This window comes from Pterocles gutturalis, unplaced genomic scaffold (assembly GCF_000699245.1).
Source record: "Pterocles gutturalis isolate BGI_N339 unplaced genomic scaffold, ASM69924v1 scaffold36628, whole genome shotgun sequence".
Lineage (NCBI taxonomy): Eukaryota > Metazoa > Chordata > Aves > Pterocliformes > Pteroclidae > Pterocles > Pterocles gutturalis.
This window is the reverse complement of record NW_010119268.1, coordinates 13469-25260: the sequence shown is the minus strand read 5'-3', so window position 1 is coordinate 25260 and position 11792 is coordinate 13469. Positions and strand designations below refer to the sequence as shown.

The following is an 11792-nucleotide window of genomic DNA, read 5'->3' as shown; positions in this document are numbered from 1 at the left end:
GTTATTAAATCATATTTAATGTGTATTTTGAATGTGAAAATGAGCTATCCATCAGTGGTATAAGTTATAATAGTTATTTTTCTTATGGAAACTTGGTACAGTAACTTTTTTTATTTTTTAAGGTCACAGTCCTGATTATTTAAGTTTCTCCCCTAATTGACTTTTTAGTTGCATATTTTAAACCTTGCTTATAAATCTGCTTGTTGAAAAGTAGTTCCATAAATACTGAGGTGGATGCAGCTCCTGGCTTTTCAGGCACCGAAGTGAGCCACCACCTTTGGAAAAAAAGGTGTCTCGAGTTTGTAAAAGCCTATTTTGTTAAAAAGCGGCACCTTGTTACTTCTCAGGTCCAGCACATGTTCCTATGATGTCACCAAATGGTTCTATGCCGCCTATATTTGTGCCTCCCGGTTACGTATCTCAGGTAAACCTTCATTTATTCTTGTGTTGGGGTATGGTTGTGGGTGTGGCTTTCTAGCAGTAAGGCTATTGATTGTTTTATCTGCAGCAGCTCTTCAAAGCATTTCTCACACTTTTTCCATTGGACTTATCATCTGTTTGACTTTACTGTAGGCTCTGTCACCTTAGTCAAATCTGATCTAGTTTCCAGGGTTCGTTCTTAATCATACTACTCGGCAGTAAAAGATTACTTTTGGTAAGATAGTCGATGGCTCTGAGTTGGCTGGCGGCTGAGCACCATTAACAGGATCCACATCCCGATTTTTCTTCAGCCCTGTTTTCAAGGTGAAAGTAGGTGTCTGGCTGATAGGAGCAACCACAGCTGACCGCAGGCTGCCGAGTGTCAGAGGACTGATGAGCACAGCCGGTGCTTAGCTCTGCTGGAAACTGTATGATGGGAACATAGCTGGGGGCAGCATCGGAACTGAGCCTGTCTCACGCATACTGTGGCTATGAGGCTCGTGCTTCTGGCATTGAGGTTATATGGGTCATATACCAGTATCATTCTCTCTTTCTTCCTTTAGGTCTTTTTTTTTTTTTTAATATTTTTGTCCTGGACTGTGTGAGAGGTTTCTCTGTAATGTCTTCTGATTCAGACTTTGCTATTCTCTAATATAACTCTGTTCTCAAAGTTTTCAATGCCTCTTTCTTTCCCAGCTCTGATCTCCTTGCCATTCAGCAAAACACTACTGTTAGAGCAGAAGTGTGAGGAGGAGTGTTAATGCTAGTGACATGTGCCTGTGAAATGAGCAGAACTCTGGGCTTCTCTCCCAGCTTTACTTTTCCATTCTCACTGACTTTCCACTCCTCCGTGTTGTTAAGTCCTTACAGATCAGACCTGCGTGTGGCATTTGGACTGCTATCAGAGAGATTTGATGTTACCAGTTTGACTTACTTTTAAATAAATGCATTTTTAAGGGGAAGTAATTAAAACCAAATGTTTAAATGGGACAGGCTAGGCTTCTCATTTTCTAGAGATGTTCAAAATTCAGAGTTTTCTGAGCAGGCTGGAAAACCTTGTCACTGTATGTTCTTGAGTTCCTCAGGCAGTGCTCTTTTTGCATACAGCTGCCTCTGCAGTTTCTGCTTCTGCTATTTAAATAGGTACTTTCATGCAGACCCTGAAGAAAGATCCCCCAGATGATTTATGCATTGCACCGAAGACTCAATGTCATATCAAACAGTGTACAAAGCACTGGCAAATGCTGAGGTGTACAAACTGAAAAATAAGTTTGTTCCATGTTTGCTGTCAATGTGAAACTAGGGAAGTTTGTTTTGGCTTGTTTTCCTTTTGTCATTATGACAGAGATAGACAGGTTTGAAACCAGCTTTGAATTGGAGCTTGAATTACTTTATGAGACTTTAACTGTCTGGCAGAGCCCAGAGATAAGTTCTGTTGGTTTCTGCCAAAGTGGAATGAAGCCGTTCAGCAGCGGATAATGGGAACATAGCAACTCCAGACTGTAAAATCATGTCAAAGTCTTATTACATGAATGTATCCCTTCTACCCGGAACTGTGCCATGTGTTCCTGCTTAATAAATACATAAAATAGAGTTAACATAGCCTTCAAAACGTGCTGTGAGTTTTGATTTATGTATGTTCTAGCATGTGTTACAACATTGTGCAATGGAATGGAGTGCAAGTGGTGTATTGAGTTCTGTTGATGAACCAAAAAGCCCCCCACGTCGTTTCTGGAACAAAGCGTATTCAGTGTCAGCTTAGTCTTAAGTGACTTCTTATAATTTTTTTCTTCTATTTAAAGCCCATTAAGCATTGCCAGTAACACAGCTGACTCCGAGGCTGTCTCACAGCTGAACTTTGTCCTAGCAGTTTGTGAGTGGACGCGTTCTGTTCCCCTGCAGAAGAACAGTTTCTCGTTAGTTTGCCCTGTCTTTGGCTGAGGAGCTTTTCAAATGTACTTTTGGCGTAAGCAGTATTTCAACATCCGTAATGCCGTCTTGGCCAAGTAGGAAATGCTGCAGTGATTTCTTATAGCCAAACTAAACATGCTTTAAGAGAGGATCTTGAAGGAACTACCAGGATAAAACACGTGGCCTGCTTTTGTGTAAGGGCTTTCTGTAAATGCCTGAAAATATAAATTGTGTGTATCTTTAATAACAGAGGGCTACATAAATAAGTTGAAATCTTCTAAGAGCAGGTTTTATTTTATATTATTTACTTCATGGATTGCATTAAAATTTTTTTTTTTTAAATCTTAATTTTGTATGCCAGCCTTCAGCTGGAATGCGCCCCCCACTTGCATCTGTGGATGATAATTTCTGCTGACTGCATCATTCATCTCTTACTACTGAAGCCCTGTAAGGCCCTGTCTAATAGCATTTGTAATTTGCATTTTTAAGTGCAACTCAGAGGAGATGACTGACGTAGAAGGAAGGAAGTGTAGAGCTGCAGACTAATTTTAAATCATTCTAAGAAAAATGCCTGGTTTTCCTACTGAGACTCGGTTACTTTTGAAGTGTCAGTTTGCCTTTAATATTGAACATTTTTCTATCGTTGATATTTTTTTCCAATTGCGTTGCTCATACCTGTTTAATTTTTTGTGTGGAAACAGTTGATTTGTTGTCTGCCTTTAAATAGGATTTAATACAATCTAGTTTGCTTCCGAGTCAGACTTTTCATTAGACACAGTCTGAATTTTATGCCAAGGGACTTCTGCATTGTGGCAGAAGAAACAAACTGGAATATGAGCAGGTGATTCCTCTGATGGTCCACTCAGGAGCCTTTGACCCCATCAGAACTGTAGGTGCTGAAAACTCAATCCCTCAGATAAGCAGAGAGGACTGTAAGCACAGAATGGCAACAAGTCAGTGCAGATGTCCCCTGTGCTACAAACCCTACCTGCAGAAAGGGCCCTGTACACCTCAGCTCCTCCAGGCGTCTTAAAGATGAGACTAAACTGGGCGTTGTTTTACTTCAGTGTTGTCATTGTTTAATACGTCTTCTTGTGAATCCTGCTCCAGTCGTGTTTTCTGACCTTGTCTTCTAAAAGCTGTGTTCTGTCCCAAGTCTCTTCTCAGTGTTAAGTTTAAGTGTTTACAATAGTATTAAACCTTAACATATTTTAAATTTGCTGTGGGTAAAGCAATACACTGAGATACTAATGCATTTCACGCTGGCAGAATTAGGCTCCAGAAGGAGTCTGTATATTGCCAGTTTAGGATGCACGCTTAGAAGTGTGCATACATACGCATGTGCTGCCTTAGCATCTCGTTATCCTAGAGCTCAGACACACAGACAGCATCCTTGTCTGAATTTTCTTAGCCTGTGGCAAACATGAAATAGTTTTGACATTTGAGTTGGGTTGGATCACAGTAGAAGTCAGAGCTGAGTTGTAACGCTTTGTACTTGCCATAGGCTAGGAATGTGTACTCAGATGTGTACTGCAGATCAGAGGGCAGGCAGCAACTTGTGCTGACGGATGTGGGCTCAAGCGGTTCTTCTGACTGTAATTGCATGTACACCCTGATCAGTTCACAGTGGGCTCAAGCGGTTCTTCTGACTGTAATTACACGTACACCCTGATCAGTTCACAATACTTGTTTAAAAGAATATATACGTTATTCATAAGTTATAGATTGCTTAGCACTGTGGTGTGTGAGGCTCAGCTCCTTAAAATCAACTGCCTCAAACTCCAGTTTCTTCCAGTTACATATGCTGGGTTTCCACTGGGATTCATTTTGGTGTGTATATCCCTGACTGTCGGGTTTTGGCTTAGAGATTCTTTATTAATAGAGATTGTTTATTAAATGGTCAATATTTGTAAGATTGTTGTACTAACTTTCAGTTTCTTATGTTGCGTGACAGGTGGTGGAAGAAAATGGAGTTCGTAAAGTGGTGGTACTACCACACTCGGCTGAATTCCATCCTTCCATGCATCCTCCTCCTCCTCCTCCGCATGTGCCGCATTACATGCACCATCACCATGCTTTGCTTCCCCACCCGCCTCACCCAGTGTACCCTCCGGTTCCTGGGACGGGAGAGCTGCCACCACAGTTCATTCACCAGCATCCACCACCACACGTTTATCAAGAACAAGGTGAGAACACAGGTGATGTTTAAATACACGAGAATGCCTTTCACTCGGTGCATCTAGGTTGAGAGAGCTGAGTTCTGGCGGTAGCTTTCACACATGTCTGGGATTTCGGTGCTAGTTATTAGACTTCCTGAGCCTTCTGTGTGTTTATGGGGTGTCTTAAAATCCACTTGTGTACAGGGTCTCATGGAGCCTGGTCTGAGGGCACTCTGCATGAGCAAAATATGATTGTATGAAGTTGAAATCTTCTGCTGTTCTGTTTTTAAGGATTTAATGCAAAAGCACTAACTCAGAAGTGTTCTAATACTGTGTATGGTTTACTTGATCTGTATTTTTGTTACTGTAAATGCCACAATGATTGCTTCTACCTTTCTCTAAAACTGTGCTCTCCCAAACTGCTGTGTTTTGTCACAGCCTTTTTGAAAATGCATTTAATTTGCCATATGAATGTATTTTTTTTGGCTAGACAGAGTCCAAATACAATGGAAAGAAAATAAAACTAATGTGTGTAAACCAAAACCCATAGTAACCTATGTTGGAGGGTGAAGTGCAAGTCCACTCTATATTAAAAAACCGAATGAAGCAATACTTCCGTGGAGGATTGGGATCACTGCTCAGTTAAACCAGGCTGTAAGCATTATTATATAAGCAAGCTTTCAACACAGCAAGAAATTAGACTATGTAAGACCATTCACTGTCTCTCTCAAGCTTAAATTGGTAATCAAGCTATTTCTGCTTATGTCTAGGGTAAAATTTTCAGTAGCACCCAAGCTCTGCTTTAAAAAGTTAGTTTGGATCCTAAATTTGCTTATACTTTTTTGAAAATGTGACTATATGGCTATATAAGGGGAGAAGGACAAATGTGAGGCGTAATCTTGAGCGGCTAACAAAAGAGAATGGCATTTATAAAAAAAAGTGGGGGGGAAAGAAAAACCCTAAACTCAGCAGGTGATCAAAAATAATGTTTAAGAAAAAATAATCAGCAATTTGGATGTGGATTAAATAGGAAAAATGGAAATTTGCAGATATTTTGTATATCTTACTGTAGCATTTAACGTTGCCAGCGTTTCAAAACAAGAGTTAAACATCCAGGTGCATTCTCCTACTCCCTTATCTTCGTGCTCATGCACTGATTTGAGCCCAATCCATAAACTCTTTACCAGGTGAGGTTCCTTCAGCCTTGTGAAGCTCTGCCAGTCAGCAGTGCCATATGTGCATGTTCCTTGTCTGTTGCTCTGCAGCCCAGAGACACCTGAGCATCAGCCGTGAAGCTCCTCGGGACTTCACAGATGCACCAAAATTTATGTGAGCCGTGCAGCTCCGTGCATCTACAGCCTGCCAAAGCAAGCACAGTGAAGTTCCATGGGTTTTCAAGTTTTGGTTTTACTGTAGTTACTCTTCTAACTTACAGAGCATTTCTCAGATGTCTAATAAATGTACCGAATGGTGAAATGAGTTCTTCTTTCTTTGTAGAACCTCGTTCTCATGGAAGGACAAACTTCATTCAGCGAGATGAAAGGAGTCTGAAAATGCAAGAACACCTGAAGAAGAGACTAAAGGACAGACAAGCTAGTGGTCATACTAACAATAAACTTAACAGCCCTCCCTCTTCACCACATAAAGTCGTTAATTCTTCCAGTGCGACAATTCAGAATGGAAATGGAAAGGGCCAGCAAGGGGCAGGAGGACCACTAAAGCAGAAGCAGATAGGAAAAACAAAGGGCAGTCCAGATGCAGACGTGGGAGGTAGGTAGCATTGAAAGAAAAAAAAAAAAAGAATCTGTATTCTTACAGAAGATAGTACAAGTTCATTGCAAAATAGTTTCTGAAAAAAAAAAAGAATCCCTGAATTTATTTGGCTATTCAGAGTTAGAGAAAGCCTGAAATACTTTTCATTATGTTTGAGGGGTTTTTTTTCCTCTAGAAATAATAGTAATTCTTCATTTGAGATTTATTAAATTTAAGATCCTCAGGAAGATTTAATTTTAAATCCTTCGTTTACTCTCTGCCTTCTCTGACCTGGGACTGATCAATATTCCAAGTGGGGATGACCTGTGGGTGCTTACGGAAAAAACTTGTGGTGTCGTTCTTTGTGGTACTCCTCAGATAACTGGGAGTTACTGAGCACCTCACAAAACAGGAGGGTTTGAGCACCTGTCTGTCCGGGCTGCTGTTTGGTCAGTTGTAATTTCAGTTCAGTGCATTATGTTGCTCAAATTAATGAGTTTTTTTAATCGCTTATGGCTCTTTACTTGCGTACTAAAATACCTTGTGTACGACATTTTTGTCTTTCTTATTGATTTGAAACAGCGTCGCTGAAAGGTAGACAGTTTCTTCTCATGATTCTGTAAATGATCTGTGCATCTTTTAGTGTTTTGTGTGTGTGTGTCTTAAATTAAGTGGTCTTGTTATACTGCAAAGTCTAGTCCTCATCTGTGTCACTATTGTGTTTAACTCTTTGGTTACAGAAATAAAAAAGAAATCTGACTTTATATCTTGGGAAGTAAATAGGTGGGAGCTTTTATCCAACTTGTTTCAAGGGTGAAAAATATACTTGATTAAAGATTTGTCTTAATACACATTTATTGGGGGAGGAGGTTTATTTGTAGGCAGCATAATATCCTGAATTGTTTGATGTGGGTGTCTTAAAGTAGGGATTCGATTTCCAGATGTAACCCTTTTGGAACATGTAGGTATTTTTAGTGAGCAGCTTAGATCAGGCTTCTTCCACAGAATGCCTAGACCGAGTGTTTTGCAATAGAAGTTCAAGGAAAGCACATACAATAGAGAGATAAGATCTTATTGTCATTTTTTTAACACCTTTCATTTTTGGAGGAATGTTTTTGTGTTGTCAAAGCAAACCCATTTACGCTCAGATTAGGAAAATATACCCTTTGTGCAGGATGTACTAAAAGGGTTTTTGTAACACTGTTAGTTTTGGATAGTTCATGTTTCTACCCCTCACGCAGCCAAAACAAACAGGGGAAATGAACTCTGCACAATAAGTACTATTGTTAAACTCTTAATGAGGTGAACTCCATCTTGTGGTGGCATTTTTCTAACAGCCTGCTTTACTCTTGGGGTTTTTGGTAATCTGTTTTGTATTTGAAATTTCAGAATCTGACACAGAATCCAAGAAATGTGATATTCACTTGAGCATTGGCAAACCAGTCGTAAGTATTATCCTTCAAATACCATTATTTTCTGTGCATATGCTTTCTATAAAATGACATGCATCTTATTGATCTGTTTTTCTTTTTTTCTTAATGGTTTATTTTTATAATAGAGAAAATGTATTTTAGTTGTCAGAATTTATAGCTGAGAAAGGGCAACCATGCTATAGAAACCCACTTTTTCTTGACTTGGTTTCCCAGTCTGTAACCCGTGAGCATATCCACTGTTGAAGTTGTCTGGTCTGGGAGAGCTTTAGTACCCTGCAGACAAAGGGCCTCTAAACTAATGGAAGTCTGTCCACTCTTGGAACCATCCTTCCTTCAGCATAGAGGATTTGAGAATACTGGGAACAGAACTTACAAAAACAGATTGTCTTTTTATGTTATGTTTAGAAATTGGAGCAAATAGTTGAGTATTTGCAGACTTACTGGGGAAGTTGGAGTCTGGTGACATTAACTGAAATGTCTAAAGGCTAAAACTGCACTGATATTTTACATCTTGAGCATGCTTAATGAAACTCTTCTTTGCATTATCTGCACAGTAAGCATGGGGTGTATTCTTTTGCTCCAGCTATCTAGCTATTCCTTGTTACAGTAATATATTCACTGCTGCTTCTGATGTCTGTACTTAATGTCAGCGGAAGGCTGTGCTGACTTTGTCAGAGAAAATTTGGAGTAAGAGAATTAAGCAGCAAAAAGACTGAAGATTTTAGTTGTGAGTAAAGTCAGAGCCTCTTGCTATCGTGTAGCTTAGTGGTTAAATATAAAGATGACATGAGAGAGTTGTTCGAAACGTGGACCATCTGACTGTGCCTAAATAGAGATCTGGTGTCAGTGTTCAAGACTCCAAATCTGCAATTTTGCTCCACGAGTGATGCAAACAGTGCAGGTGAAATAGAAATTTTCTCCTCGTACACTGAGAGAATGTGGTATGTCTGTACATTTGTTTAGTACATCCTTTAATGTGATAGTTTAGAAATGAAAAGAGGAAATAGTTTAAATTCAAATAATGACTCAGTATTCCCGCTACAAAGGTAAAGAATTCCTCCAGTGAGGAACTTCATAGGCAAACTAGCGACACCATGTTATTGACTAACTTACCTTTTATTACAGAAAGCAAACTTACTTGCATTATTTATGCTTTTAATAGGTTTCTGATATACAAGCAAGATCAGCCGTTCTGTCCTGGAATCTCCCAGTTAGTTCACAGAATGGAGAGAGCCATAGTCATAGTCCAGCAGCATTTACATTTGAAGTAGCAATATCCAACAGTGGTAAAAATGGAAAATTTAAATCTGTCTATGTGTAAGTTTAGTTTCTTCCTTTAAGCACAATACCGATGTTTAAAAACATTAACCCATCAGCAATCTCTCTATCAGGAGCTGTTTGTTGACTTGCAGACCTACCTACTTCACGCGAAATAAATTTTAAGTAATATCACTAAGAGTTACATGGACAATGGAAAACGTGAAACTTAAATGTGTGCTACATGGTTTTGCTTTTCAATAAGCTTTTATCCTTTAAAGTATAAGGAAGAGCTGTAACGCTTTTTTTTTTTTTACCTTTTCACAGTGGGGAAGAATTAACAATTACACTTCCTGATCTCAGACCAGCAACTGATTATCATGCCAGGTAGGTTTCTGGGAATGAAATATTTAATGCTTTTGTTGATATGTTAATTAATGCCCCTGTCTGCCTGAACGTGGAATGGCTCGTAGGGTTCTTATGCTAGGGGCATCAGTTCCTGGAACCAGGAGCGACATCATAAACTCACTTTTTTATTATTTCTTCCTGAAAGAAAAGGCCTGAAATTGCTGTTTTAGAATCAGTGATCTGAAAGAAGAGCAATGGGGCGCTTGTTTTGCTACAACATGAGTGGGCTGGTCTTGTTGCTGTAGCTGCTGCTTGTGATTCAACGCATTTCTGAAGCTGACAACGCTGTCCTTAAATTGTCCGGTGCTAATGCAGTAGCAACATCATTCATTGTCCTTTGTTCAGAGTTTCAGCAACCAGCAGTTCCATCAAAGAATCCATTTCAGAATTGGTGAGTTTCACGACAGAAAGCTGTGAGCCAGACTCTCCAGCTGCACCGAAGCTGATTAACAGAACCAAGAATAGCCTGAGTCTGCAGTGGAAGGTAAGCGGTTGGATGTGTTCACCTCTGGTATGTTTAAATTAGCTTTGTCAATAATTTAGTGTGTACTGTAGGTGTTGGCTTTTCAGTTGCTCACTTAAGACTGATAGCTGAAATCATGATTGTTTCTTCCCCTTTCTTTCAACACCTAGCTTCTTGTGTGCGGCTGTAGTGTGATAGGGTTGGTAGCAGGTCTCCAAGTATTTAAAGTTCTCTTCTGAACTGGCAGCATAGGAAAGGAAAGAGCACTTATATTTTCACTTGGGGTTCCTGGGTGATAAATAGCTATAACTTAACTTTACAGTTCAGAGGTCTCATTCTGCCCACCTTATGAATTTCTTTGGCTAATTTGTAGATTTCACTTTCTGAATCTGACTTCTGAATATATAGGGTATCTGTGAAGACTTGTTGGTAACTGTTTTATTGTCTTTTCATGTTTTTCTTATGACTACAGTTATACCTGGAAAACGGTTTATAGCTAAATTACTTTAATTAAACTATTTCTATGACCTGTACTCAGAAAGTAAAGGTTGTTTCCGATTCGTATGTCATAACAAATGCAAATGTTGCTCAGACAGCTGGTGAACACACAGTGCAAGGACACAAGGAAAAAACCTGTAAGAATATCATTTGCATCATTCACAAAATAAAACTATTCATATGTTCATATTCTAAACTGTCAGAATTAATAGAAGCAGTATAGCAGCCTGGAGAGCCATCGGGAACGAGGAATTAAACCAGTTAAACCAGCTGCTAGTTTTGACCCTTTCTAACTCCCTTCACCGAATACATGCGTCTGTGCCCGCAGCAGAGTTCCAGATTATCACAAGTGTGTTTGTGGAAGAAGAGGGCTGTTCTGTATGCCTACTGCAGATTCCTTTCAGCTCTAGACTAAACATTTTGTTTTAAAAGGCAGCTGGAATATATTATATTCAATTGTTACACTGTTTTTTTTAATGTGCAAAAATATTTATAAAAGTACAACCATTTGATTTTAACTTCTTCCATTCTTTCTTTATTTTCAGTCCTCAAATGACAATGGTTCCAAAATAACTAATTTTCTTTTAGAATGGGATGAGGTAAGACCTTTTCTAGTGCAAAAAAAAAAAATCATAATGACATCTGTAGACCAATTATACTTAAAAATACTTTTTACTTAGGTACATGAGCTATTTTCAGTGCAACTGTCCGGACAGTTTTAAAGGGACAAGCCAGTTAAAAAAGCTTAAATCTAATGACCAGTATTGCAGCAATTCCAGTAGACAGGCCTTTCAGATCCTTAAAACTTCCTCATCTGCTTCTTGTCATTCAGAGCATCATTAATTCCTGTTCCCTCTTTAACGGGGTGAGCATTTGGCTTTTGTCTTTGGTAACTGTTACAAATATCACTCGGCTTTGAATTTCTTACTGAAATGTATTCCAAGGTGATAAAAAAACTTCAAAAATGTGTTTTATTTTCAATTGCACTCACTTACTACCATTTTGTCAAATCTACAGTGCCAAAAAATCAACAGGGATCTCAATCAAAATGTGTCTTTATTATCAAGAATGCTTAGGATTACTATCAGGCATATATACTCAGTATGGCCCTGATGACATTGGCTTTTTACGTTCTTCAGGCTTACTGGTGTGTTTTTAATTATTATTAAATTAGTGAAATGAAATTTAGGAAGATTTAGAGTGAAATTGACTTTAGCAGGGAGCGTACAGTCCCCATGCAAAAAGTGACTCGGGTTGTTCTCACTTTTTTACAGGGGAAGAATGGACCTTTCAAAGAATGCTACTATGGGCATCTGAAGCAGTATAAACTCACCAAACTCTCTCCTTCTACAAAATATTCGCTCAGATTAGCTGCTAAAAATGATATCGGAATGAGGTAACGAACACAATGCATCATATAAATTTATTTTCTTATCAACTACGTCTGCTGTTGTTAATTTTTTTTTTAAATACTTTTCCAGTGGGTTCAGC

General features: G+C 38.9%; 1 protein-coding gene across 1 annotated transcript in view; it reads left to right on the top strand.

The window, feature by feature from the left end:
* Positions 1 to 347: 347 nt before the first annotated feature.
* The window catches only part of LOC104463988 (fibronectin type-III domain-containing protein 3a-like), a gene marked incomplete at its 5' end in the record, with an annotated part of 21173 nt that continues 9728 nt past the window's right edge, over positions 348 to 11792 (top strand). Inside the window, 10 exon segments of the mRNA XM_010076520.1 lie at positions 348 to 424; positions 4286 to 4517; positions 5988 to 6260; positions 7632 to 7687; positions 8838 to 8992; positions 9260 to 9319; positions 9686 to 9824; positions 10847 to 10900; positions 11576 to 11697; positions 11783 to 11791. Of these exon segments, the coding sequence (XP_010074822.1) occupies positions 348 to 424; positions 4286 to 4517; positions 5988 to 6260; positions 7632 to 7687; positions 8838 to 8992; positions 9260 to 9319; positions 9686 to 9824; positions 10847 to 10900; positions 11576 to 11697; positions 11783 to 11791 (1177 nt within the window).